At 54.6% G+C, this 26,658-nt stretch overlaps 4 protein-coding genes across 4 annotated transcripts in view; 2 read left to right on the top strand and 2 right to left on the bottom strand.

Annotated features, from left to right (window-relative positions):
- LOC122375395 (hemicentin-2-like) overlaps positions 1-16,234 on the top strand; it is a 36,212-nt gene extending 19,978 nt beyond the window's left edge. The window contains exons 2-11 of the mRNA XM_043354752.1: positions 2,558-2,753; positions 7,522-7,976; positions 9,643-9,905; positions 10,155-11,028; positions 11,343-11,857; positions 12,457-12,635; positions 12,969-13,135; positions 13,414-13,588; positions 13,908-14,569; positions 14,921-16,234. Of these exons, the coding sequence (XP_043210687.1) occupies positions 2,558-2,753; positions 7,522-7,976; positions 9,643-9,905; positions 10,155-11,028; positions 11,343-11,857; positions 12,457-12,635; positions 12,969-13,135; positions 13,414-13,588; positions 13,908-14,569; positions 14,921-15,075 (3,641 nt within the window). The 3' untranslated portion in view covers positions 15,076-16,234. The remainder of the gene's footprint in view (positions 1-2,557; positions 2,754-7,521; positions 7,977-9,642; positions 9,906-10,154; positions 11,029-11,342; positions 11,858-12,456; positions 12,636-12,968; positions 13,136-13,413; positions 13,589-13,907; positions 14,570-14,920) is intronic.
- A 612-nt stretch (positions 16,235-16,846) lies between these two features.
- On the top strand, positions 16,847-18,114 carry LOC122375394 (tetraspanin-9-like). The gene has a single exon (XM_043354751.1). It carries the CDS (start codon positions 17,217-17,219, stop codon positions 17,946-17,948), a length of 732 nt encoding a protein of 243 aa, XP_043210686.1. The 5' UTR covers positions 16,847-17,216; the 3' UTR covers positions 17,949-18,114.
- Positions 18,115-22,018: 3,904 nt separating this feature from the next.
- On the bottom strand, positions 22,019-24,042 carry LOC122375397 (leukocyte elastase inhibitor-like). Its single transcript, XM_043354753.1, has one exon. The coding sequence runs from the start codon at positions 23,894-23,896 to the stop codon at positions 22,610-22,612; it is 1,287 nt and encodes a 428-aa protein (XP_043210688.1). The 5' UTR covers positions 23,897-24,042; the 3' UTR covers positions 22,019-22,609.
- Positions 24,043-25,408: 1,366 nt separating this feature from the next.
- On the bottom strand, positions 25,409-26,056 carry LOC122375398 (glycine receptor subunit alpha-1-like). The gene has a single exon (XM_043354754.1). The coding sequence runs from the start codon at positions 26,054-26,056 to the stop codon at positions 25,409-25,411; it is 648 nt and encodes a 215-aa protein (XP_043210689.1).
- Between the last annotated feature and the right edge of the window lie 602 nt (positions 26,057-26,658).

Genomic DNA, 26,658 nt, shown 5'->3' with positions numbered 1-26,658 from the left:
TCTCCGGGCGGGCCCACCTCTCTCCCCCTCTCTCACTCCTGCACAGATGAGCGCCGGACGTCAGAATCCCCGCCCCAGTTGCAGAACGCCTAGCGGTATCCGCCTCTGCACAGGTCAAGCCGCCCTCGCACCGCTCTTGCGCGAATCGCTCACCTTGCGAGTTTCTCCTCCCCGTCAGCGATTCCCCGAAGTCCGACCACCGGGTCCGGCGGGCACTTCCCGTACCTCACAGGGATACTGTGTGACGTCACGACCACTTAGTCACGCCGCGCCGGTCGTGAGCGGGCCGATGACGTCACGCACAGATCGTGAGTGGTCTTGTGACGTCATATGACCCTGACGGTTCTCGTGGGTGGATGAGTGACAAAGCCAGTGACAGGCGCCACCCGTGCCAATGGTCGTGGTCGTCGTGGGGTGAGGAACTGTGGTTAAACGAGCGCCCGGTCAGCACGGTTCGACCCGATAGGTCGGCCGGCCTCAGCGACCGTTACCGTAATTACGGATGATGTATGTGTGCGAGTTGCCTGTGCTATGCTGAACACGGGTTGTTCAGACTCCGGCTATGCTGAACACGGGTTGTTCAGACCCCAGGCGTGACCCCGCGGCGTCGACCGGCCGTTGGCGTCTGTCGTGAGTCACCAGCATCTGACGCCAAGACGCACTGTCCCGCGACGGTGGCAAGGACGTGAGACGGCGGCGCCGCCATTTTCGTCTCATCCACCGACTTCCTGCCTTTGTCACCCAGGGTGGAAGCACTTGGTTGGCACTATCTACCGGCGGTTTTGTAACGCCAGACGCGCTATCATACGTCACAAACCAACGCTTTTGGGTCTTTTCTGTTGAACATAGAGCAAATTTAATTGTTCCGCCAGGACATTAAGCTGTCATTTGTGTCGGTTACGCTTGGATGAGGCATATGATCTGCTGAATAGGACTACCGGTACGGTAAAAGACAAAGCCTAAAGTGACGGGACGGAGCCCCCGAGACAAAAATACATCCGCTCGTCAACAGACGATACCGGTAATCCCTGCATTGTTCGTCGGAGAAATTCGTTCGGGGCGGTAATCAAACCTCAGTCGAAAGTCGCCGTGAATAGCACGCCCGCTCCGGCTCTCACGAGCGCGGCGAAACGCTCCGGCCGCGGCCGACCTGTCACGTGACCGCAGCGCGGCGGTCACGCGATCCGACCATTCTGTCCGGCCGATCGGGGCGCCCCCGGCCCCACCAATCTCCATTCTCCAATCAGTGATGGTGGACAGCGGCCCGGAGGCCCACGGCGCCGCCCGCGGCTACAGACAGACGGAGCGGCCGGCGGACACACTCCTCGGACACACCGCAGCGTGTCCGGCAATCAGGACACCTCTGTGACCGCACAGACACCGCTGCCGCCGCCGGGGCCGGCACCGGTGTCACCTGAGGTCCTGAGAAACGCTACTCGACCCGCCGGGTCAGGTGACGAACGAGGCGGCAGAAGCGGCATTCGTCATTATGTCATAATTAACATTTGATTGGTTCGGGCTGTTCTGCTGGTCACACCTGGTCACACTGTGGGTGGAAAACAAGGCAGGGGTCAGACAAGGGTCACAAATGACCCGGCGGGCCGCAAATGGCGTGCCTCGGCTGAATCTCCATCGACCACGTCATCAAAGCCCCGCTACCGGCCTCAACCATTACGGCATATCGGGTTTTAGCAGCGCCTTGACGGCAAAAAGCGGAGAGAAAGCATATCTGCAGCCATCTGCCTAATGCCAGATTACGGCCAGGCGAGTGGCGTTTCTGGGATTAGTACGGGCGGCCGCATACCTAATGCGCCACGTCACGTCGCTGAGCCGTGATGACGTCACGGCCGGTTATGGCGTTACACTCGGCTGACGTAGCGGGGCCGTATGATTCCTTCTGTCCGCCACGCGTCTCGTTCTGATTCGGCGGAACCGAGCAGTCGGGCAATCGGCGAACCCGGTCCAGTCACGGGCTCACTTAGATTCGCGGCGAATTAGCTGAATGAGCCGTGAATAAGCCGGCCGCACGGCTGCGATTTGTGAGTCATTCTGTAAGCCGGTGTCGGCCAACGCGGCCAGCGCTGCCCGCGCGGATACAATGCCGGCACCTGAACTTTCTCCGCATCGCGGCGGCGCTGCTGTGTGACCGAGTTCGGCGCGCGGAGGATGCCGGCCGGAAAGGGGCCGTCCCAATCACCTTTCCACGTGTCACGGTGGCAGCCAAGTGACGCTACGTCTGCGCCACATTCGTCACAAAGCCGTCACGGCGGCCTCCGAGCTGGAGCCAGGAGTTTGGCTATGGTCTGTGTTTGGGCTTACAAGTGATTAGGGTCGGTTAGGATGGCGAAGGCTTCCGATGCGCTCACATAGAGACAGGCCGACGCTCGTTCCGTTAGCATTCTTGTGGTCGCTGGATTGTAGGAGTCTCGCCAGCGTTTTAGAGCTGTGAAATTGGAGCCGTGGTGCCACATGAATAAGAAAAACTATAATAAACACGACCAGCTTTATCACCGCCACTCCCAGTTGACCTGACGTGACCTGTGTGTGTGTTCGGCAGGGGCAGCGCTGGCGCTGGGTCAGCCGGGCGATGACCGGAACGTGGACGTGATGATCGGCCAGGACGCGGTGCTGCAGTGCCGCTTCGACCCGACGCTGGCCCGCAGAGAGAACGTCTCCTTCGTCTGGAGCCACAAGAACATCCAGGAGTGGGACACGGTCGCCATCCAGGGATCCATCTTCCGCGAGAGATACAGGTCAGTAACGGGGTCGGCGCAGAGAAAGAGGGTGGGGTCAGAATGGGGACCACAGAGGGAGATTATGTGACAACTCATCAACGCAATATTTTTTGTCACAAAGGCACACACGTGGAAGTTATATAGGAATCACATGCGTGAAATGCGTGGACACTGCGATAGTTTTAGCAGGTAATATCACATATACAGGGAACAATTATTTCTGAGGTTTTACCTGCTGCGATGAAGTCATTCATTCTAGCCTTTTGGACAGCTGCGCCGCTACGTCAGCGTCCCGATGAAGATCCTCATAACGGCACCCGACACTGGTAGGCCGACAAGAGTACGTGATCGATCGGCCCGAATGATAATGCGCGCGATAAAGTATGCGTTATTGTCGATTCGGCCCCGATTCGGTCTGTACAACGAACTCTGTACGGCCGCCTCCGGCTCGATTAGTTCCCAGCGTCCGTCCATCTTTCTGTTGTGGCGGCCGCGTCCTGATTGCCTGTGTCGCACAAACATCGCCAAATATATACGCCGAACAGCACTCCGAATGCAGGCGAGGTCTAGTCGATGGCCGCGCCCGCTGTCAGAGACGGTGGTCTGTCCGCAGGGGTCGGCGCGACTCGCATTACATTTCTATTTATCACCTGTCGCGTCCCTGAGGCCGTCTCTTGGCGGCGTTGGGCGCGAGGTCCGTAGTGCTGAGCGTGTCTGTTACCGCTGTGCATGGCGGGCTCACACTGAGACCGGTTTGGACGAGACGGTCGGACAGCGCGTGGTGCTGCCTGGTACCGTCCCTGGTACGGATGGCCAGCCACGTCCGCCCTCCGATTCGCATGTAATCTCTGGCTGGGTCGGTTCTGTGGCGCCGGGATGGCGCCGGGAATAGACAGCTGGAGAGTTGATTATTAGCTCTATGGTTGAATGAGAAGTTGACTTTCATCAGGGCATATAGTTTTAGACATTTAACTCGCCCATCAGCACTGAATAACCGCTATCTCTATTACAAAAGTATTTGGGATAAATAATAACACTAGTCTGCTAATGTCTTTGATTTCATGTATCATGTTTCATAACTTCATGCCTCGGTTAACGACACCCTGGCGCCACACCGCGCAAAAAAGCGGTGCATTGGTGACGTGAGGTGGATCAGTAGAGTGCTGGCTCTGCCGTGCACACGTGCCGTGGGGTATGCACGTGTGGGCACGTGCCCACAGGTTTCGGTCCTCGGCGGTACCTTTGATCGTCGAGCGCCCGGCGTCGCCGGCGGGCCAGAGATACCTTGGTGTGCGGCGCCGAAGTCACCATTAGCCCAAAACCACATCAGAGTGAGGTATCCAGGCATCCACAAGGAGTAAAATGGTAGAAATCCAAACGGTTGAAGTGGCCGCAACAGTAACGTTTACCTGCAGCTTTGTTTTTATTGTATAAATTGTAATGCTCTCGGTTACGTTCAACGAATTAACCAAAACAATTTACCCGGCTGCCGGTCACTTTGATTTATGTGGATTGATGAGGTTATTTTTCTGTTGTTTCCTCCATCAACAACTTTTTAATCGAGTGGTAATGATTGGTAAACAAATTTGCTGGTGTTAATGAAGCTCATATTGCGGATATCGGCGATAGATCTGAGCCGCGGAACCCATGGTGCGGCTATGAAGGCCGCGGCGATCGGATAGTAAACTCTTCACACTCGGGTAGGATATTAGGCCCCTGCCTGCGACCAGCGGGAGACTGGATCTAAATGACCGCCAAACTATCTCGTAAGATGACTGAGGTAACCAAACCACCTCCAGTTAACCACCTCCAGTTACTCAGCACCGCATAAATTTTAGCAGCGCAGCAACGTGGAGTGTGGACTGTTGTTTGTGGATTCTAGGCATGTTCCACAAAACCGAGCCGCCCACCGTTGGGTCCGCATTTTTGGAGGAAGGGACGGGAGTGGCGGCGTCAGGGTCGGAGGCACAGAGAAGAGTCGCTCCGCATTCCATTCCAGGGATGTTTGGACAGCTCAGAACGGCTCAGGATGGACGAATGCGGATCCTCGAGGGCCAAAGCTACTCCATCACTTTCCGTGCGCGAGCGGGGAGAACAAACAACAATACGATTGAAATTCCCTCCCGATTCCGCTTCGGTTCCAACGAGCTCCGCAGCAAAGCCCATCTGTTGTTCTCCGACTCTGCAGCTCCTACAAAACACGTCGCCAATATTATTCCGGCGCACGGCGGGGCGGCCGACCGCGCCGCTCGGCGGAGGAACAGACGAGCGTGCGTGATCGGGGGCTGACGCACCTCACACACCTCACACACACATCCCCATCGCTCACTTCGTCCGAGTGGGCCCCCGACGTCCCCGTCCAGCGCAGTCGGGCCCGCAGCGCCTCTGTTTGCGCCGGGCCCGCCGCCGCTCTTTGTCTCGGCGGCGCGGGAGGGGACGGTACCGGCTCCTTACCCCAGTGGGGGACGGAGGGGAGGACGGGCCAGGGGAGGCAGGAGGGCAGTCTTACCTGGCCCCCGGCCGGCCCGGCACCCCTCCTGAGCGGGCCAAATTACGGCCGCCGGCCGCCGGACCCGTATCTGATTAGCAACCACCGGTCCACCGACCTGCGGCAAAAAGGTGCGCCCCATGTAAACTGACCGGCCGAAATTTAATGGGACGGATTCGATTCCGATACTCAGGCGTGCTTTGTGGGGGCTCAGGGGAAGTATATGCTGCTTTTTCTACAACTAGTAACGGGGAGATTTACTGCCATACGTGTTTAAAATACGCATGCGGCCTGAAAGCGCCACAACACTGGCGTGCAGTTTTCTTCGTGTCGGATCCATTATTCAAACCTCGTCTCCACCTGTGCCAGTACCACGCTGACCGAAGAAAGCCGGCGTGTTGGGCCGCCGGTGGTGCCGACTGGCGGCGGCGTCTGGAGTCAAAGAACAGTTAGTTGGCCTGGTGGCTCGCCTCGATAGCATCTCACACACACCTCAGAGACGTGGCTAGCCAGGACCGGTGCCGGCGAGCTGACCTCGCAGCACTCGCCCGAGCGACCGCCGGTCCAGGCGGCCGGGAACGTCTGGTCCGCCGGTCTCGTCCGTCGGGTCTGTTCTTTGTATGCTAGTAAGATCTATTCCACATGCTGGGATTTCCTTTGTACAAGGAGCCAAGTTAGGCCCTTGGACACCACCAATTAAATCCTCCAAGGCCTACGAGAACAGAAGGCATCTGTCAAGTCCAGTAATTCCACCTCCTATAAAACCACCTTGAGCAGTCAACACGCGTTGGCGTCAACGATCCGGCAGTCCGTGGCAGGCCTTCGACGACGGCAGACACATGCAGGGAAGCGTGGCGACCTCGGTACACGTCCATCGCAATTCACGACAAGGCCGCACACGCCAGTGGTTCCGCGCATTCGGCGAGACAACGCCCGATGTCATTTTCTCTCGTAATGAGCAAACGGAATTTGAATACCTCACAGCTGTCACCGTGGCGTAGTGGGCTATTTCGCGGACTGACAGACGGCGTAATGAAGGCCGCTGGATAGGCGCGCTGCGCAGAACTGCATTCCTGTGCCCGATGGTCGGAGAAATTATGCAGTTCGCCGGAGCCTGATGCCATCTCCGCGCTGCCAGTGACGAGTACCGTGAAACGCCGCCGGGAGAATGGTCTCCAGGAAGGCTACGGAACCAGGTGAACAGAGAAAACTGGTATCGGGAATTAACACTGCTTGGCACAGGTGCTTGCCCTGGACACCACACGGACCTACATATACCTGTAAATGAGCCTGCGGACCTAGCTGTATTGTCTTCCGAAACCCTACGGATCCTAGTTGACGAAAAAAGCTTCAAGTCAGTCAGTAAATATCCTAACGTCATTTGATGAATCAGGAACATAATTTTCTTCCAGGAAATAAAAATCTCATGGTGGCTTGCATAGTTCGTGGTCACCAAGAACGAATCGTTAACCACGACTTTCTTCCGAGCTTCTGACAACGGGACGACTTTTCGTTGCCTTGGCCATTGAGCTCGGCTGCCTCCCAGCGTACCTGATGCCCTCGCGATCTATCTGCTCCATCCTCTCGGGTCCGTTCCAAGTCGATGGTTCGATAGGTAGACGGCCCTATCAGATGGGATCTCGTAGTCACCAGGACACGGGATTCGCATTAGTCCGGCGCCAGTCCCGGTGAACCGCTTCGTCTTCTGTCCCATGGAGATGGCGTCTCACCGGCGGAGAATTGTTTATGTCAGGGGAGAGTCGGATACCATTAACTGACGCCGATTAAAACTGATTTTAGTTGGCGACATTGACAGACAGACGTAGCTTGTAAAATTATGTAAGCGCCCCAAACCAACGCGCACGTCCTAAAAAAATGAGAGTGATGTAAAAGTGCTTTCGTCAGCGCATTGTCTAAATTCGATATATCGACCGTGTTGGTGGAATCGCGTCTGTTTCCCAAATGCGGGTGTTAGTCACCTGGTAGTCACCTGCGAGGTTTAGTATGCGGGTATATACATACATGGGACACTTCCGTCACGTGTCACTCGGATTGGCGGATGACACACAATTTGTAGAAACGCTTGAGAATAGCAATCATAATTAGGTTGGTGTTAAGTACAGTGACCGTTTTTGAAACAAGTATAATTTTCCAAAAAATAGCCGAAAATATAAATTAAACCAGATTTAATAAGTGCATATGCCACGCCTTCACTAAGGAAAGTTATACAAGCGTCTGTGTAGTCCTTGATTTCGTCTTATGTTGCTCGCCCTGACCGCGATTCGTTTTCCGTTTCAGTGTCGACTACCTGCCCAACGAGGGCACCTACGACCTGCGCATCCGCGGGGCCACCTACGCCACCGACAACGGTCAGTTCGACTGCAAGGTGCGCCGCGCCGGCTCCGGAAACGACCTGCACACGGAGCACGTGTCTCTGACGGTGCTGCTGCCGCCCGAGCCGCCCACCATCGCCACCTCCGGCGAGCCCCTGGAGGAGGGCACACCGGCGGAGCTGGAGTGCAGCTCGGTGGGCGGCAGCCCGTCCCCGGAGATCCGCTGGTACCGCCGCGGCTCCAGCAGCCCGCTGCCCGCCGACCTGCAGCCCGCCGAGGACCGCTCGCAGCCGACCGTGTCTCGTCTGACCCTGCAGCCACACCGCAAGGATGACCAGCAGTGGCTCGAGTGCGTCGTCTGGAACCGCGCCATGGCGGAGGGCGAGCGGCTCACCACCGAAACGCAGCTCGACGTTAATTGTGAGTGGACGACGGAACGGGATGATAGGGAGCCGGGGTTATATGCAGATGAAATACGGGGAAGTGGCAGAAACTATGACTGCAACTCCGCACGTATATGTAGTGGGATTTGCTTAGTTACCAATCTGGGCATAAGTGTGTACTACGTCTCTTAACTGACGATATATCTTAGAATGGGAGGTGTATGGGTGGAGGCGTTCAAGGATCCCTGCCAGAATGGGCATGATTTCACAAAAGGACGGCTTACCTCAACACACTCGCATATTACATATTCAATCACACCGATGGCTTTCAAAACGCCCACACAGTGCGTGAGACTGTGCTACATCACCACCGATTTGCGTGAGTTCATTCCCAAGCCGAATCTCATCCAATCGTACTATCACGCTGCCACGAAACCTGCCGCCGCCCCATCGGCACACCGGCCTGATCGCGTGACTGCCAGCGGTCCGGTCTGTTCCTATCTTCCCATCAGGCGACGTGGGGGCGCCGGCAGGCCCCGTCCTACCGGCCGGAAAGACCCGTCGGCCCACCCGTCCCGGCGTCACCTAATCCAAGGATGATCTGGCCAAACAGTGCCACCGCCATGACGTTTTTGCTGTTCCGAATCGCGGCGGCTTACAGTGACGGCGGAGAGGTCACGCCCCTAGCCACTGCTGTGGTGGACACCTGTCTCGCCGAACGCACACGTTCGTTGTCGCATGTCCACTCGCGGAACACCGTCACGAGCGACCCTACCCCCTGCAATTTGCACTGACCGGTGCACAGTAACGGCACTGCTGCACGCGTAGATAACCGAGGGCGGCGACCGTCCGGGCGACGGTCATCTCTCCTCGCGGAGGTGGCCGTCACTCGACCCACCAGCGGGCCCCAGGTAATCCCGCAGAGTGACGTGGCACCAGGAGGTACCTTCCTGTAACACAAGATGTCGCGATTTAAACGTCGGTCAGTGGTAATCCACTCCAGGAATGGCTGACTGCGAGTCCGTTCTGCGAAAGGCTCATTTGCACTCCGCACAAAGCTGGCACGACACCGAACGCAGTGCTGCCCGTCCTGTGACGTCGCCGCTACCCTGGTGACGTCACGGCGGACCTGTTTGTGGGTCAGCTTCGTCAGCCCCCGGCGCAGCCCGCAGGTCTCCTCCTCCGTCAGCCGTTAATTAATGAGCGTGACACGGTCGAACCGGCCGAGCCGCCACAAAGCCAACGTCCTGAAAGAGACCGGCACTTTGCGTTTTTGCCCGACCGGCTGCACAAAAGGCGGCTTTCGTCGCTGAAATAGATGCCCGTCGCCGTTCTGAGGCGATTGTTACGCACCATTTGTCAAAGCAGGAAACGTGTATACCGCTTGCGTTCGCATCGGTCTTTCAAGGTTAAAATCGGAACAAAAACAGCTAAACTTCATGCATTCATCCAGCATTCCACCAAGAAACACAGACTCGTTCACAGACAAAAAGGCGCATTTGAACACCATTCATGTGTGATTAACTAGATGAATCAGCACCATACGCACCCTCCACCACTACACAGATGACGTCACAGTCAAGCTACAAAAGGTTGAACCCTTCGGAATATGTCTTCCGGTAAAGTTCTGTCGTCCCTAGCAGATTACTAACTGGCCGACCCTTTGAAAGACATCCCTGCTAACTTTCTATCCCTTTCGACAGACTTCCCGCGCATCTCGGTCGGCTCCGACAATCCCCTGCAAGTGGAGAGTGGCCACTCCATCGACCTCCAGTGCTCCGTGGACGCCAAGCCAGCGGTCAGGAGCGTCCGGTGGATCCGTAACAACGCCGTCGTCGGCAACGACTACGTCCTGCCAATCAGCGAGGTCACCGTGGCTGACGCCGGCTCCTACACGTGCAGCGCAGAGAACGACGTCGGAGAGAAGAAGCAGGAACTGCAGCTGGACGTGCTGTATGCGCCCTATGTGAGTGTTCTGTCGTTTTGGTGTTAGTGGATCAGTGGTCAGTCAGGGGAGTTGAGACTAGACGACATATAGCTACCTAAAGCAAGGCCGTCATCATTGCTTATTGAAAAGAAAAATGACAACAGTTTATATAATTTTGTATCAGTTAAACTACTTTCACAGTTAGTCTTTACGGTATTGAAGCTTTGCTGCAACAGAAAAGCATAGTTTGCGCCCTTTCGCCCTGCTGACGTGCAATGTGTCCACCAGGTGACCGTTGAAGAGGAGCGTGAGGTGCCCGACGGCGGCAGCGTGCAGGTGGGCTGCGAGATCGACGCCAACCCGCCAGCCGACGACATCTTCTGGCTGCGAGAGGACGACCCTTCGTTCCGCCAGGACGGCTACACGCTGCGCCTCAGCCGCGTCTCTGCCGAAGACAACGGTCGCTATATGTGCGTCGCCATCAACCGCATCCAGAGCGCTGACATGCCCGAGCCCGAAGAACGTGTCGGCAACGCCACCACCAGCATCCTGATCCGGCACGCGCCCGGCCAGGCGATAATCGAGCCTGAAGAGCCGATCGGCGTGGAGGGCCGCAGTTTGACGCTGACGTGCGACGCCGATCCGCCTGGCCACCCGACGCCCCGCTACCGCTGGTGGCGCGAGGACGAGCCCGAGATACCCCTGAGCAGCGGCGCTGAGCTGATCATCGATACCGTGGAGATGCGCGACCAGGGCCGCTACGTGTGCCAGCCGGAGAACGAGCTGGGTCGCGGACTGAACGCCGTGGTCGAGGTGCGCGTGCTGCGTGCGCCCGAGTTCAACACGCGCCTGCAGGCGGAGGCCACTCAGCAACTGGACACGATTGAGTTCTCTGCTGAATGCAGCGCGCAGGGCATGCCCAAGCCGACCGTCACCTGGCTGAAGGACGGTGAGGAGATCAGCACGTCCAACGGCCTGTACGACGTCGGCATTGAGGAGACGGAGATGAACGACCGCGCCTTCACGGTCACCAGTACGCTCAACTTCCGCGGCGGGGCTCGTCTTGGCGATCGTCTGACGGCCGCCGACCGTGGCAACTACACGTGCCGCTTCGAGAACGAGGCCGACACCGCCGAAACCACCATGCTGCTCAGGATCAGACGTGAGTGCTCACAGCGGGGTTTGGTAGATTGTATGGTTGGCCATAGTTAGTTACTATAAACGCTAATGATTCCCTTCGCTTTGTGCTCTAAGTGATTGGTCCGGACCACATCCCCTTCAGTTCTTACATTTTCGATGCCGTTTTGGAGTTGCTAATGGCGAAAGAGCTTACCGATGTTGTAACCAGCTTATGTTGTTGATAAAAGCCCGTAACATAACACAGTCCTCAGCAAAATCAACCATTCGTTCAAACCAAGACAACAGAATCAACATAGTCTCAGCTGCTTTTTTAAAACCTTCACCATTTGTCCACAGACGCTCCGATCGTGTACCACCAGTACAACAAGGTGGCGTTCGACATGGGCGAGTCGGCTTCCATCGCCTGTCAGATGCAGGCGTACCCCGCTCCCGTGTTCCACTGGTCTCGCGCCGGCGTATCCCTGGACGGCAGTCCGAGCGGCGACTACGAGACCAACGCTACCGAGCTGGGTAACGACGTCCACCAGTCGGTTCTGCGTCTGTCTGCCGTGCGACCCTCCGACTACGGCGAATACGTCTGCCAGGCTCGCAACGAGGAGGGCGAGCACAGCACGGCGCTTCACCTGCAGCCCAAGGGCCGTCCAGAGCCGCCGACTGACGTGCACGTGGCTGAGCTGGGCACCTCGTGGGTGCTGCTCGACTGGACGCCCGGCTTCGACGGCGGCTTCCGCCGGACGATTCACCACGTGGCGCTGGTGGACGAGCGCGACAACGACAAGGACTTTGACTGCCAGGAGGAGCGGCCGTGCAACGTCACCTCTCTGCAGCACCGCACTACCTACAGACTCAGGGTGAGTATCCGGGGTGGCGGGGATAGTGGGCATGGGAAGGGAGTCCTGGGGAGGGGCAGTGCGCACGGAGGGAACGTCCATAGTTGGTGTCGTGAGTAGAAGGTACAGACTGCAGACTGTACAGTGCGAGAGACGTAGGATTTCCCACTAATATCACATTTGAATGCTTGCAACTAGCATGCATATTGCACACTTTATCAAAACAAAACACATGACTGAAAGCGATCCGTTATAACGCTGTTCAATCGACTAAGAGTATCCATCTTAACCTCGCTCATCTGCGTAGGAAATCGCAAATCGCGCGGTGACTAGCATCGCGCTGATCCCGTCACAGAATGAAACACCCGTCACGCACGGCCGGCCCTGACTGGCGAACCGGCGAAGCGCGGAGAGCGCAGTTAGCCGAGCCTGACTGCCGACGGGACCGGTCCCCAACGGTCGGCCGTGACACCGTCATGCTAACTTGTCATCGAATTCAATTGGTTCGCTCTGCCGGTTCGGCAGGCACGTTTTCGCGTATATCTTCTGATCGATGGTTTCTCAACCATAGGAGCCTGTAAAATCAACACGTTTCACTGAACGACCGTTGCCCTTCGCAGGTGATGGCCAACAACGACGCTGGAAGTTCCGAGTACTCCGAGCAGATGCAGTTCAGCACCCAGCTCGACATCAGCCAGCTGCCGGCACCGGAGCACGTCCAGTTTGAACAGGAGGCGCGTCAGGTCGACTTCCACGTCCTTCCCTCCGACATCGAGGTGGTTGGAGCTCTGGAAGTCAGGTCAGTTGGACACTTTTGACGGCGAGAGCTTGGCTGGTCATGCGTTGAAGCCAGGATTATGATTTATCAGATTGAGAATGATTGGACACCAGGATAGCCATCTCGATCTCTTCGACTGGATTCAATGACTTCGAATGTTCTGAATAATTACAATCACATATGCAGGTCCAACACATCCAAATCAGCGGTTTATGCAGCTTTTTCTCGATAAAATAAGGTGCCGAAAGTCGATGTCGTTCACACCAGACCAGCATCCCTAACGACGCGGCACACACAAACCCCATGACATGACATAGTTTCCCGCGATCCTAACATGAATCATGTTCTCGACAGGACGGAGAACGGCGACTGGCGCGATGCCGATCAGGTGGTAGAGATCGACAACAACCGTGGCCTGGCCGAGCTCGATGAGCGTCTTGGCGACGTGTCCGACGTCCGTGTGCGACTCTGCCCCAAGGGCAACACGACCATCTGCGGAGCGCCCGTCCAGGCCGAGCATGGTAAGAGCGGAGGGAAGGAAAGGAGAGCAGGAGGGAGGAAAAAGAAGTAGTGAAGATCAAGATATGGAAGTGATACCTAGGAGGAAATGTGAAAACAGAGGAAAGCGACTTAACGAAGCTAGGAAACATTTTGTTATTACGATAGAAGGTTAGCGAACAGTATCGGTTAGCCTTAAGGTCTACGCTGTTTCCTTCTTGATGCCCTCAATGTGTACTATCATTTTCTGTCGGCACCAATCCGCCTTCTAACGCGTCATTCCCTGTCGCTGTGCCCACAGTGTCTCCGGGCTCGATCAGCGCCTCGGCCTCTGCCGGCATCAGCATCACCAGCATCATCATCGCCGTGGTGGTGGTGGTCGTGCTGCTGGTTGTCCTCGGCCTCGCCGTCGTGTGCTGCTGCCGCCGCGACAAGAAGACCAAGAAGACCGCCAAGACCTTCAACGATGACGCCTAGTGAGTTTAAGGGTCCAGGTGATAGGGATGTGTCAGTGATGCATGATATAAGGCTGATTGCTTAGTGGCGGCTAGCTGTTAAATCTTGAGCTACTCAGTACTCAGCAAGTATGTACTTTGAATGAAATTCATTTTGTGAGCTCTTCAAGCACGATTGCTTGGTTTGTTCGGTACTGCTGAGCCCTTGGTTTTCCCGTCCATCAAACCAATTTATGTTAAGCTCAGTAAAGGTCAGGTCCATAGCTTCCGGAGGCGAACACTATTTGTATTTCACAATGTTGCTGTCCGATGAGACTGACATGCCCGTTTTCTCCCCCAGCAACCGCCAGAAGCTGCCGGCCTACTACCCCCCGGGTAGCGGCCCGGACAACAAGCCCGGCATGGACACCACCGACATGGGCCGCATTGGCCAGGACCCAGCCAAGGTCATCTATGGCGCGCGGCCCGGTTACGACCCCGGCGCCCCGGCTGGCGGAGAGCACGGCCCGCCGGCGACCGGTCACCCGGCCAGCGGTGCCGTCAACATGGCCTACATGGAGAACAGCTACTCCAACTCCAACAACGGCGGGTCAGTCAACTCGCAGGACTCCCTCTGGCAGGTCAAGGCTGGCGCCGGGGATAACCGGTCCTATGGAAACCCAGACAACCGCTCATACGGCAACCCAGACAACCGCTCTTATGGAAACCCCGACAACAGGTCATACGGCAACCCGGACAACCGTTCGTACGGCAACCCAGATAACAGATCATACGGCCAGCCGGACGGACGGCCGTACACGTACGACCCGAACACGTACGACCCGGCGCAGGCCAACTACCTCCCCGATCAGCCCCTGGGAGGGTACGGCGACTACAGCCAGTACCCGGCGCAGGGCGCCTACCCGACGGACGCCACCTACCCGCCGCAGGACGAGTACGGACGCCCGTACGAGGCCGATCCGTACGGAGCCGTCGGCGGCCGCGGCCGGCCCCACCACGCAGGTGAGACAACGGGCGATATTGGTGACTGCCATTGTGACTGGGAGTTACTGTTGTAGTTTCACTTCACTGCAGCACTCGTCTACTGGTGTCTTATTGGCTTGCCGAGCTCCAGCAATCACTTCTTGGTCCTGCTCCTGAGATTGGAAATCTTTAGCTGCATTTAAGATTTAACATGCACCATAAAATCACATTCAAATAACCGGCTCATATCGAAAGACGGTTGCTTGCCTTGTCTGAAAACCAGCTGTTTAGCTATTGTTTTGCACCTGAATATGTTCCCGATAGTGGCTCCCTCTGCACCAAGTGTGACTGCCTCTGACTGACCCTGGCCGTGTCTCTCCGTGTTCGCAGACGGGGGCTACAGGGACGTGTCCGGCCTGCCGGACCCCTACGCCGACCAGGAGCCAGACAACAAGCCGCAAATCTCCTTCGACGAGTCCCTCGAGAGCGGCTACTCCACACCCAACTCGCGCAACCGGCGGGTGATACGGGAAATTATAGTGTGAGCGCCGCTCGCTAGGTGTCGCTAGTGAGCTCGCCGCCGTCGCGGGGCGGAGCGCCGGGCTGGCGGGCAGGGGCGCGCGTACCCACAGCAGCCGCCCATGTGACGTCTGAGCCCAGAGCGAGACGTCACCAGCCCGAGCAGCGGCCCGATGCTCCGATTCGCAGTGAGGCCGGGCCGGGGTTGCGGCCCCGGTCCTCCAGCGCACTGTGATACCCCGTTCCCCTTTGAAACGTCCCCCGGCCCAGCGCACAGTGGGCCAGTCATTGTGATAGTAGTTGACTGCTCAAAGCTAGCGCCCGACTCCGTTCTGGAGTTGTGGCACATTGTTGAGACGCCCGGGCAAGGTATGAGCGGTTTATAGAGTCTGTGTGGTGTGAATGGTACGTCCGGATGGATCGAGATGAGCGAATCGCGATAACTGAATGAAATTTTGAGCGTGGGTGAGAAGAATGACCATTGAGTGAACGGGCATATGAATGAATTGATTGTTAGTGTGATTGAATATTGTTAGTTAGATAGAGTGACTGAGTGAGAGTAACAAATTGTTTTATGGACGTGTTTCTAGCGGAGTGTATCATATAGTTACAAATCGGCCCCGTGGGAAGAGGGCGTTTAAACATCGACTGTCTTATGGCTAATGTGTTGTACAACAACAGACAAATTGTTTGTTAGTTATGTTGCTGACCTGTATTTGCGTTTTGTACACCCCCAGCTGAGGTGTATCTGAGAGCGGTCCGTCTCCTGTGTTCCATCCATGAATCTCGTGCCTCTGATCGTCGCGCGGTGCCCCCGTTCTGTATATAGAGCCACGTGCTCGGCGCACGTGCCGCCACGTGCCGGTGGGATCAGCTGAGTGGCGGTGTCCCATGTGCCAACCGCGGCCATCCGAATGCCTGTGATCTCAGACATTGCGCCCCTTCACACTAACGCTACGTAACAGGGCCTGCGCCGGCCGCCGCGCCGCCCCCGGCCCCTGCAGGGGTCAGGTGGGCGGGGTGGCACCGGCGCCGGCAGCGGCACTCGGCGCTACTGCCAGTCCCCCCCCCCCCCCTCCGCCCGACGCCGCCGCCCGAACAAAGTGTGTGTGGTGACGACAAGATAGAGGATCAGCTGCAAAGGGCCGCTCAGCTGAATTGTGAATAAATGGTATTTTAAGAAACTGTTGGTCTTTTCTCTGTTGGGGTCTCAGGAAGTCGAAGAGAGAACTTAATCTGAAACACATGGATGAGCCGAGCTGACATTGGGAAGGAAGCTGATAAAAAAACGAGCTGATACATTTCGAGATCTTTTATCAACCGTCTTACACAACTGCATGCCATGACTACTCGTATACACGAGCAAGACTACTCAGAATGCTGGGTGACGTTCATTTTTATGCCTCACATATGCAGACACACATGATATCAACGGCATATTGCATGTCCCAGAGGCTTGACATTTGCCAAACACAATTCCGTACATGTAAGGCCACAATGTTATATGTATGGATGTTGAGAATCTGGGAAGTAGCCCGGTCCCATGGGCCCGGCATCAGGGCAATTGCTCTCTTCAAAGATAATGTAAAAGTCGCGTTCTGTGCTCCAACCCACGTGAATCACGCAATCATCAGCACATATTTGCTGATGCTGATAACACATATGCGATTACGGATATCTGCCGCAGTGTGACGGAGCCATGGTCAAGTCCGGAGCTCGGCCCACATCGGTGGACTATCGGCGTTAGCTGCAGGCGCTGATAGCATGATAACGGCCGTGGCCCCATCGTACCGGGTTTGGCGGCCACAAACTGGCTGGCTGCACACGTGTGGACGCTTCTGGATCTCTGGTGACGGAATCGCCCAGTCGGCTACCAATGTCGTTAACTTGGCCCGCTTCCTGAGAGACAAAGATAACTGACAGCAGGTGATCGAAGATCGAAGTGATTGATTCGTATAGCGGGAGAATCGACTTGTGGAGACATGCTGTGTCGGTGTGCTGAGTGAGATACGGGTTCTGCGAAATCAAACTGCAGTAATCTGCCCTATTGCCGGATCTATCCGCGCACTCAACTGTAAGTATCCTCAGCGGCTAAGAAGAATCCAACGGCAGCAGTAGCCCAGACTCCAATCACTCCAAGCCCAGAGGCTCCCTCCATTGCCTCATCATGGCGCTCCAGTGCAGTGAGTGCGTTAGGATGGCATTTATGGTTCTGACCGTGATGACGACGACCTCCGGCCTTGTGCTGCTGGCTGTGGGGATCACAGCTCTCGCCAAGGACGACTGGCAGCTGATAAAGCTGCTCGACACTGCCCTCTGCCCGGCCGTAGGAGGCGTGCTGACCGCCGTCGGTGGCCTGGTGACCCTCCTCGGGGTTCTAGCCGCCTGCGCCGTGCGGTTCGAGGACCGCCGTCTGCTCACTGTCTTCTTCTGGGTGACGCTGGGTCTTCTGGTGGCCTCCGGCATTGCACTGGTGGTGGGTTTCGGGGTCGGCGCGCAGACCGCCCTGCAGGACGTCCAAAGGCAGCTGTTCGCCTCCACCAAGAGGTACAACAGTGATTTTGAGACGCGTCGTCTGTGGGACGAACTACAGAAAGAGTCGCAGTGCTGCGGCGTCGAGAGCGGGTTCGACTGGTCACCCGTGATGGGCATAAACCAGGTGCCCAGCTCGTGCTGTCTCAGCCTGCCGGGTACCGGTCAGTGCACGGCCACGAAGGGCGCGTATAACGCCGGCTGTGAGCGGAAGGTATCAGAAGCGGCCGCGGCGTTCAGTGCTGTCACGGGCGCCACAAGTGCCGCAGTGGCCGTACTCCTGCTGGTCGCCATGGTAACGTCATACGCGCTCATCAAAGACTCGGAAGGTGGAAGTCAGTATTCGGTGCTCGGCTGTTCCGGATGATCATCTTGAGATGAAAAGGGGTGACAGGACAGTGTGCCTTGTAAATTGATTGACTGTTGTGCTTTCATTGGCGTTTATGTAAGGTGAATAATTACTGCCAAGACGAGTGTTCTTTACTGATGTTTATGTTATTGTAAGTCAATTATTAATAAAGGCCTGTGTGGAAAATGAGGATATGCAAGCATAGGTAGCGTTGTTATTCGGCAATCCCTACAACTAAATGCTTATTTGCCTGGCCCTTTCTATCCGAAACCGTGCTTACTTCTGACTTTTACAACCGAACTAATTTACTAAGTTATAAACTTATTTAGAAATCAATAACAAATTGACCAAATGTATGCAGTAGGTATAGGTATGCAGTGTTGCCATATGAAGATAGGCGATTTCAATCATGCGCAGTCTACCGAGTAAGCAGTATGCGGGGTTGACGTGCACGTCTGTAATGAGGGATGTCAATGAAACAGAAAACGCCGATATACGTATCTGGTCATCTCTGATCTTCGAGCGAATTTAATGTATACTCCCGGGGAAAGCGGTTCGTGTCACCCCTTAGTGTTTTTTCTTGTGATTGCTCATGACAAGAGCCGCAATTGCATTGGATGTCCTTTGATTTAGGCTGGATAAGCGGCACTATGCGCAATTTGGGTTGTCAGGTCAGATTACTTACCTGTGACGTCACATGAAAACATAAGTCGGGTTGAGATTAAACTTACAGGAGTAAGCTGCATAGGATCTAGGAACCGACTTACGGGTCCTAGCAACATGCAAAGGCCTCTCAGATTTTTATAAACGTCATCTGAAATCAGGTTGGTCTTTAGCCCTCCACATAAGAATTCAATCGGATAATATTGCAACGACTTGGTTTGGATACCGATATGTTTATCTGAAACCAACTTCAAAAAGCTTAAAAAGCTGAAAGTTGTGGCCGATAATGCCCCCCTCTCCTTACACACACGCACACATCCGGCCACAAGGCACAATTTAACCAATTTCGCGTAGTGACATGGCTGTCATTGCAACACCCACAAGAGTGCCCACCCCGACCCCAGCGGGCGGTTGACCGTCGGCATGCTGCTACAGTGCTACAGTCGGTGAGCAGACTGGCGGCCAGCGGTCGATTTGATAAACACAACCACCCGGCTGTGACGAAGAGTGACCTTCAGTCCACGGCAGACATTCAGGAAGTGACGGGCATTCAGCCAGCGGCAGACACTGCCAACAGTAGGCATTTAGCGAACAGACAGAAGACGCGACCATTAACAGAGCAATGATTCAAAAAAAAAAGTTGGTGAGAATATGATAAAAGATGGGCGCCATTAAATTGTAAATGCATGATGTATATTTTTATATGTATGTGTTGCACATTTCCCTAGACAAGCCTTCTTCTAAAATTCCTTTCACTGCGTCCGTCTTGAAGTGAGATAAGCTTGCTTTTACCAACTGACAAGTGATATTCGAGCACATAAATTTCCTGCTTTATAAACAGTTGCGCGCTCCCGCTGATATATAAAACTCATTTAACACATGTTGAAGAGTTAAGATAGTTATAGTGACAGCTGGCTTGTACGACTCCTCACAAAGAAAAGCGATTGCTTTCACAGCCTTATTTTTACATCAAGACACCTTATTGTTTCATAACTTAGACTCAATATCCTTAATAAGTTAAAACATTGCTAGCCTTTACAATTTTGAATGGGAGCTTCAAGCATTATGTGACCGTCGACATGATGCTCACCAAATATCATTCAGGAGGATGCTAGCTCTAACCAGCAACTGGCGGTGGGGGAGACTATGGCGGAAAGGCTCAAACAGGCTTGAAAATGAATTATCGGTCTGCTGGTGCCCGATTGACCTCAATAGCTGACCCAGGACTAAGTCCCCGTTGAATATCCCCGGATAAAGAGACAGTGACCCCGGTAAGCAGATCCGAATTAACTGAAGCTGCTGAAGCTGCATTAATGACCCCAGGGGCAATGTCAGTGTCCGGTAGGTGACCCCCGCTGCCGTGTCACAGCGCGCGGTAAGTGACCCGTGCTGCGGTGTCAGTGACCCCGGGCGGTGCCGCTGATCCCACCAGAGGACGTCACGTTACGGCAGCGTCACGCTCCGTGATGCTGCCGGCCACCGTGACTGGTGATCTCTGCAAGCATCGCCTCTGCTGCCCACGTCCGAAAGGCTCTTACACCACGCCATATATTAGAATAGTCGACCCTATCAACACAAGCACACCCGGCCGTTTCGATGCACGACTTGGCAGCGTCGTATTCGCCTCGGCTAAGACCGTGTCCGAGCGTGACTGCCGCACCCCGTCGGCCCGCCAGCGATGCACCGTCCAGTGCAAAACTCCCGATCAAGCCGCTCTTCGGCGGCGACTTGCCCGCTTTCGAACAGGGAGTAGATCATGTGGCATGGTATGGTATGGATTATGATATTATGGCGTAGGAAAATTAGCGTAGAATCAGGTGTAATCGAGGAACACATTTATTTTGCAAAACGTAACTTTCGTTCAAAATGAGTAAGGAAAATAAACTTAAAAAGTAATGCCAGGGTGACAAAAAAATAAGAAAGCTCATAGTTTCCTTATCAGAAGTGTTGCCATTCTTTAACGTTTCAAAACGAAGATATGATTGTAACGCTGTGCATTTTCGTCCGTAGTTTGACACATAACTCTGATACCTTACCTCAAAAAATATATTAACCCGCGCCGTGCTGGTGGCCTGAACTTTCCGCCGAGTGCTGGGGGGGGGGGCGTTTTCACGCCCCCCCCGTCTAACTCGGCTCCTGGGCCACGTAGCGACACGCGGTAAGCGGCAATCGAAAGAGCGTCAAAAATAAGGACGAAAACACTTCGGTCATTTTTTGGGTCAGGTCAAAGGTCAGGTCACCAGAGGTCACCAAAGGTAAAATGTTGACTATTTCAACATTTTGGAAACTGCCAACGGCTATCTCGGGAACCGATAGAGCTACAGCGCCGCGGAAAAGCGCATTCGATAGCCCTTTTACAGACCTTTCTGAGTAATGTTCTCAGATTTGACCTCAGGTCAACGGTTTAGCCTCCAGAGGGCAAAAACTCCAAAAATAGCCGTTTTTACGAAAAACGTTTTTTCGTCAATAACTTTTGACTCATAAGCGCCATGACATTACTTTTGCCAGCATCGTGTTCCTCTCGTCGAGACGCGTCGAATGAACTATTTGTTGACCTTGAAAGGTCATTTTGAAAATTTGACCTCAGGTCAAGGTCATGACCTGACCGAAAAGGGTCATGTTGCATATCAGTCGATCCGTATCGTCGAGCTGAACACATCTGACGTGTTTTCACCGCTCTAGCACGTCTCTATCAAAAGTTATAGCCAAAAAACTGCTGGCGACCGTTCATGACCTGAGATGACCTCAGGGGCACACAGAGGGGTCACAGGTGCATTTTTCCTATTCAGTGTGTCATGTTTACCTATGAACCGATGTTTGAGAGCGTTTTGAACGATATTCGTCCAAAAGAGGCGCATTTCAATTTTCTCCCATTGACTTATAATGGAGAGGTCGCAAAATTGACCTGACCTTAGGTCACAGATATCAAAAATCCGAGATATACATTTTATACATACTGTTACTCATATCAATCGCTGAAAGTTTCAAAGTGATCGTTCAGTCGGTGTAGCTATAGCGAGCCTTTGAACTTTTTCTGAGGTAAGGTCACTTGACGTGACCTGGTGACCTGACCTTGAACGGCCTAGGTCTGAAATTTTCACAACATGTGCGGAAATGATGTAGGAACACGTGTACCAAAAACGGCGGCGCTGCGCGCCGCCGTTTTTGAGATATTCGCGAAAAACCTGAGGGGGGGGCGTAAAAACGCCCCCCCCCCCAGCACGGCGCGGGTTAAATGTACATGTAAATGCTCGTACAATCAAATGAATCACATTTTTCCTAGGGGACTGCGTGCAAGTGCAGCAAATATACGCTTAGCAACACTGAGCAGTGAGCTGTAGTCCAAAGCGAGCGAGTTTTTCCCAGTCCGCTGCATGACCGCCCCTCCACCCTACAGGAGGAGATGATGCTGTAACCAGGATCTTGAAACCAACGGCAGTACATTTGATGTGCATACGACAGGGTTGACGCACCTGCACCACTGTGCAAGAAGACTCTGTACCTCATGAAACATCACAAGGTAGACGCGCTTGGGTGACACGTTCAGTCGGTCATATTGTCAACCGACATTCAACAGGGACCACATGAGGAAGGTACCGTTGCTAACAGACGAGGTGCCGGATGCATCCCTAGTCATACCCGCACACCAGAAGGTCTCTCTCTCTCTCTCTCTCTCTCTCTCTCTCTCTCTCTCTCTCTCTCTCTCTCGCCCCTCTTTCTCTCTCCCCTCTTTTCTCGTCTCATCTGTGCAACTGCAGAATTTAAGACATTTCCGTTGCTAGCACCACTGTTATGTCACCGAGAGAACTACAAAACGGGAAGCGGTTCGTCTCACATTGATGATTGGATGCCGATCCAGACACTCGTGCAGTGAACTGATAGAAACCTTTTTGGCCTTCTGAATGTTGAATTGTATTCCTGTCTCTCACGAACTTCACTTGCTTATGGGCAACAACAAATACTCGACAGCACGGCCCTCAAGCTCCCCCGTCAGTCGTCACCGAGTCAGCCTCCGCTTAGAAGTCACCCTCTTCCGACTCCCCGGACTCTTTTGCCTCGACGTCCGGGTGCTCGTAGGTGCCCATGAAGAGCATGGTGTGTGTCGGCTTGTAGTATATGACGTACATGAAGGGCCTGTCGCAGATGAACTGTTCCACCCGCGAAGGGTGGCCGGACCGGTTGTCCAGAAGCGCCGTGGCCGCTGCAGCCTCGGTGCCCTCCTCACTGATCTCCACGAAGGCCTTGTGCAGCGCGTTGCCCAGCGCCATGTTTCCGGACTTGGAGAAGCCGCTCAGGTCGGCGGTGGACCCATTGAAGAGCCGCTCGAAGCCGAGGTCACTGAGCACGCTGCTCAGTTCGTAGTCCTCCTCGACGCGGAACTTTGGGATGTGGATGTTCACTTCACCAGGGCTGATGAACTCGAAGGCGCCGCGCAGGATCTTCGGAGTCAGCCTGGAGATAGTGACATCCAGTGAACTGTCTGCAAACGGCAGCAGGATATACATACTGATCTGGTGGCCCAGGTACGGCAGTTCCAGCACCTGTGCCTGCAGCGGCTCCGAAGGACCGCAGTTGAACGTGCCTTCCTGCTGCATCATGCTCACCATGGAGACGTCCTCTTTGGAGGAGTGGAACGGCGCCAGCTGGGTTTCGTTCGGACGGAACTGCGACACCCAGGTGCCCTTGAAGTAGGCAGCGTTCACCAGGACCATCCGCGAGTTAGAATCCACGTACCCGGGTGGCACCAGCTCCTTGATGCAGTTGGCCGTCTGCTCCTCCACCCAGGCGTTGATGGTTTGCCGCGCCTCCTCGCTGGCCTTCCGGAAGTCAACCATCTCGATCTCGTTGTGGAAGAGCTCCTTCATGCACAGCTTCACCTTCTGCCGGCGGTCGAAGAAGAGCCGGTTTGCCACACGAAGCTCGTTTTTACCGGCGTCGTCAATCTTGTCGGACAGCTCCACATTCTGCCAGAACAGTATGAAGCGGAAGGCGCGCATGACGTCCACCTTGTTCAGGCCGGAGAGACCCATCGCCTGCGCCATCTCAGAGTGGGTGTCGCCTTCCGCGCCGAAGAACGCCAGCGTCAGCGCACTCCAGATCGAGTACGGAGAAAAGAAGAGGTTGCGACCCTGGCACTCCGGGTGCAGCTTTTGAAACAGCCGCACTGCGAAGTCGTGGGAACTACTGATGTAGACAACTTGGTTGTTAGTGACGTTGATGGCGGTGTCATCTCTGGTCATGCACTGCGCCTGACCTCCGGCCACAGCGGCCAACAACAGCAGTCCACAGAGCAGGATCTGCATCTTCGAAACAAGCGCAAGTATGCACCAGACGTCGCAGCTCACAGTTTTACACACCCAGAAGCAGAAATCGTCTACGAACACTGGCCGGCACTGCTGGCTGGCGCGCGGCGCAGAGGTCACTGGCGCGCGAGACTGGCGCCGGGCCGGCCGCACTGTTTATACCGCGGGGGCCGTCAGCAGAACGGCGTGACGTCACACACACATTTATACACACGGAGCAGCGGATAATGACGTCACTGGCCTCCCCGGGCTGTGGGTGGGTGCAGTGTGGCATTGTCCAAGCTAATTTACGGCTGCCGATACGATTTCCCTCGGCTGCTATGACCTATATGCTCCTATTTTAGTCGCCGTTTAGCAGACAGATGCGATGCAGATGATAATTAATGTCAGACTTAGTGCCACATAAGCCAGCGAAATCGTTCCGGAAGCTGGCACCTAACGAGGAGAGATTCAATACCGTATTAGCCTGTTTCGGTGAAACTGTATTACTTTCAGCCCAAATCTTCAATCAGAATATGTAGAATTGCATTATCATCAACGTCATCATCGCAATGTTTGGCGAACTACATTAATGATGTTTTCGTTTAGCAGGCGCGTACAAATATTATTCAAAAATAGTTTTATTCAGCTCATTCGCAGAACTCACAACTGAGTCACCTCTCTCCTACGCTGGAATGGGCCAAACCACCGTCAAATAACCGATCAGTCACCTTTTCCTGGCAATTGCCCGTCACAGCCGTCGGTCTGCCCGGCTCTAGGCAGCTGGAGGCCGCGGGGTTTCCACCCAGGACCGACACCGCCCGTGTTTATATACGGCTGGTAGTTGGCGCGATGCATGCCGGCGGCACTGCGGCTCGCCAATGTTTACAGCGACGCACCGGGTCGGTGCCGTCTCCGATCCTTATACCGCTGCCCGAGGAGACTAAATTGAATAACGGAGCCCACGCAACGGAAAAATGATGACGAGGTGCTTAGGTCAACACGGCATAAAAAGATACATTCAAGTTCTCTCACCAAATTTTCCATTCGGTGAAATCGCGCATCCAATACAGGTTGCTGAACATTTATAAGCACCCCTTTCCAAAAATGACACGGGTAACGGCGTATTGTTGAAGGGGGATGGTGAGTGGATCGCAAAAATTAATAGCAAAATACCGGACCTCTAGTTTGCGCCTTTGCCCTGACCTCAGAGGTCACCGGTTGTACTGAGACCTTAAAGTCGGGCTACAGTCGCTGCTTCTTGTAACAGTGCACAGCTTTTTCGAAAAGCTATAGGGCAACTAGGAGCGAAACGGCGAATGGAGTCGCATTCCCACCCTGTTCGGCCGAGGCGTATGTAAAAAAAGATAGGTCCAACAACGATTAAAAAAACTTATATGAAATATTATCAGTTTTTTATTGCTCAACACATTCACTTGAGTTACTACCACTGCTCCTTTGAATCGCCCCTATAAGCTATACAGTTACGCACTCTTTCTTGCTGGCCAGTGCCAGACCTAACCTGATAGCTGATCACGTCAGCTGATTGTCAATGTAGTCCTGCTCCGTCATGCAGCCCTTGTCGAAGTCCTCCAGCAAACAATAGCAGCCCGGGTACAGCGTGTCATTTGACTGCGACGCCGACATCAGGCTCGTCATTTTGGCTTTCCGCTGCGACAAGAAGTGTCCGAAGTAGGCAAGAAGGAAGAGAACGAACAGCACAGGATAGCCAACCAGGTAGACCTGCTCGAAGCCAGCCGTCCTAGCCAGCCACTCGACGCGTTTTTCGGCGACACGCACGCGCAGCTGCTGCTCGGTGAGCTCTGCGCCGCTCAGTTCGGGCGTGACGTCCGACGCGTCCGCGAACTCGTCCCCCTCCTCGTCCTCGTCCTCCAGATAGAGCTGGACGCTCGGCTCGGGCGTGTTCTTGGGTCGGACGAAGTCGAGCAGCGTCTCGAGCTTGCGGCCCGGATTGGTCAGCAGCACCACGAGCCGGATGTCGAGGATCACCAGCAGCACGGAGCTGAAGCAGAAGGCCACGGTGACGAACATCCACAGGTTCAGCGCTGTCACATAGCTGACCTTTGGAACGCGCTTGGCCTCAGTCTTGGAGACAGATAAGTACATGGAGATGATTGTCAGCAAATTGGTGCAGTTGAGCAGCAGGCGGGTCCGAAGCATTGTCGGTGGAACCAGAACGCTGAGCCAGGCGATCAAAATGAAAAACACGCTTGGCAAGAATACTTGAATGATGACATACTTGAAGTTCCGTTGCATTATGATCATAATTGTTTTTTGAGGATGCTTTCCAAATTCAGAGCGCCGTAGCTTCACTGCTGTGCTTTCACAAATTCTGAGCTGGAACAGATGATGAAAGCGGAGAAATTGTTGTCGGTTTTGCGGTTTGATTCCTAACTTTCCGAACCATTCTAGATTCAGCACATCGTCAGTGAGACCCATAGTGCCAACGTGCAAATTGCACACTTGGATATCCATGGGATATGACCCATACTCAAATGGACATCCCACGCGCATAACAATGTATGTGGAATAGAACGGCTGACGCGGCGAGAACACTGCATGATAGACAGTGGGCTTGATAATTCCATTTTTGGAAACAGATCGAACATTTTCTATGACAATGTCCGGTCTCCAAAGTTCACGAAATACATGTGTTGGCAGTCTAGTAAGATGCGATTTAGGTCCCGGCATTCCGTACAGACGAGGCTCTTCCCATGACACACGATAAAACAGCGATACTTCGATCTCGCCCATCACTTCGT

Source organism: Amphibalanus amphitrite, unplaced genomic scaffold (assembly GCF_019059575.1).
Source record: "Amphibalanus amphitrite isolate SeventyFive unplaced genomic scaffold, NRLGWU_Aamphi_draft 001831F_arrow, whole genome shotgun sequence".
Classification (NCBI taxonomy): Eukaryota; Metazoa; Arthropoda; class Thecostraca; order Balanomorpha; family Balanidae; genus Amphibalanus; species Amphibalanus amphitrite.
The sequence above is the reverse complement of the archived record's forward strand: the minus strand, read 5'-3'. Positions and strand labels throughout refer to the sequence as shown.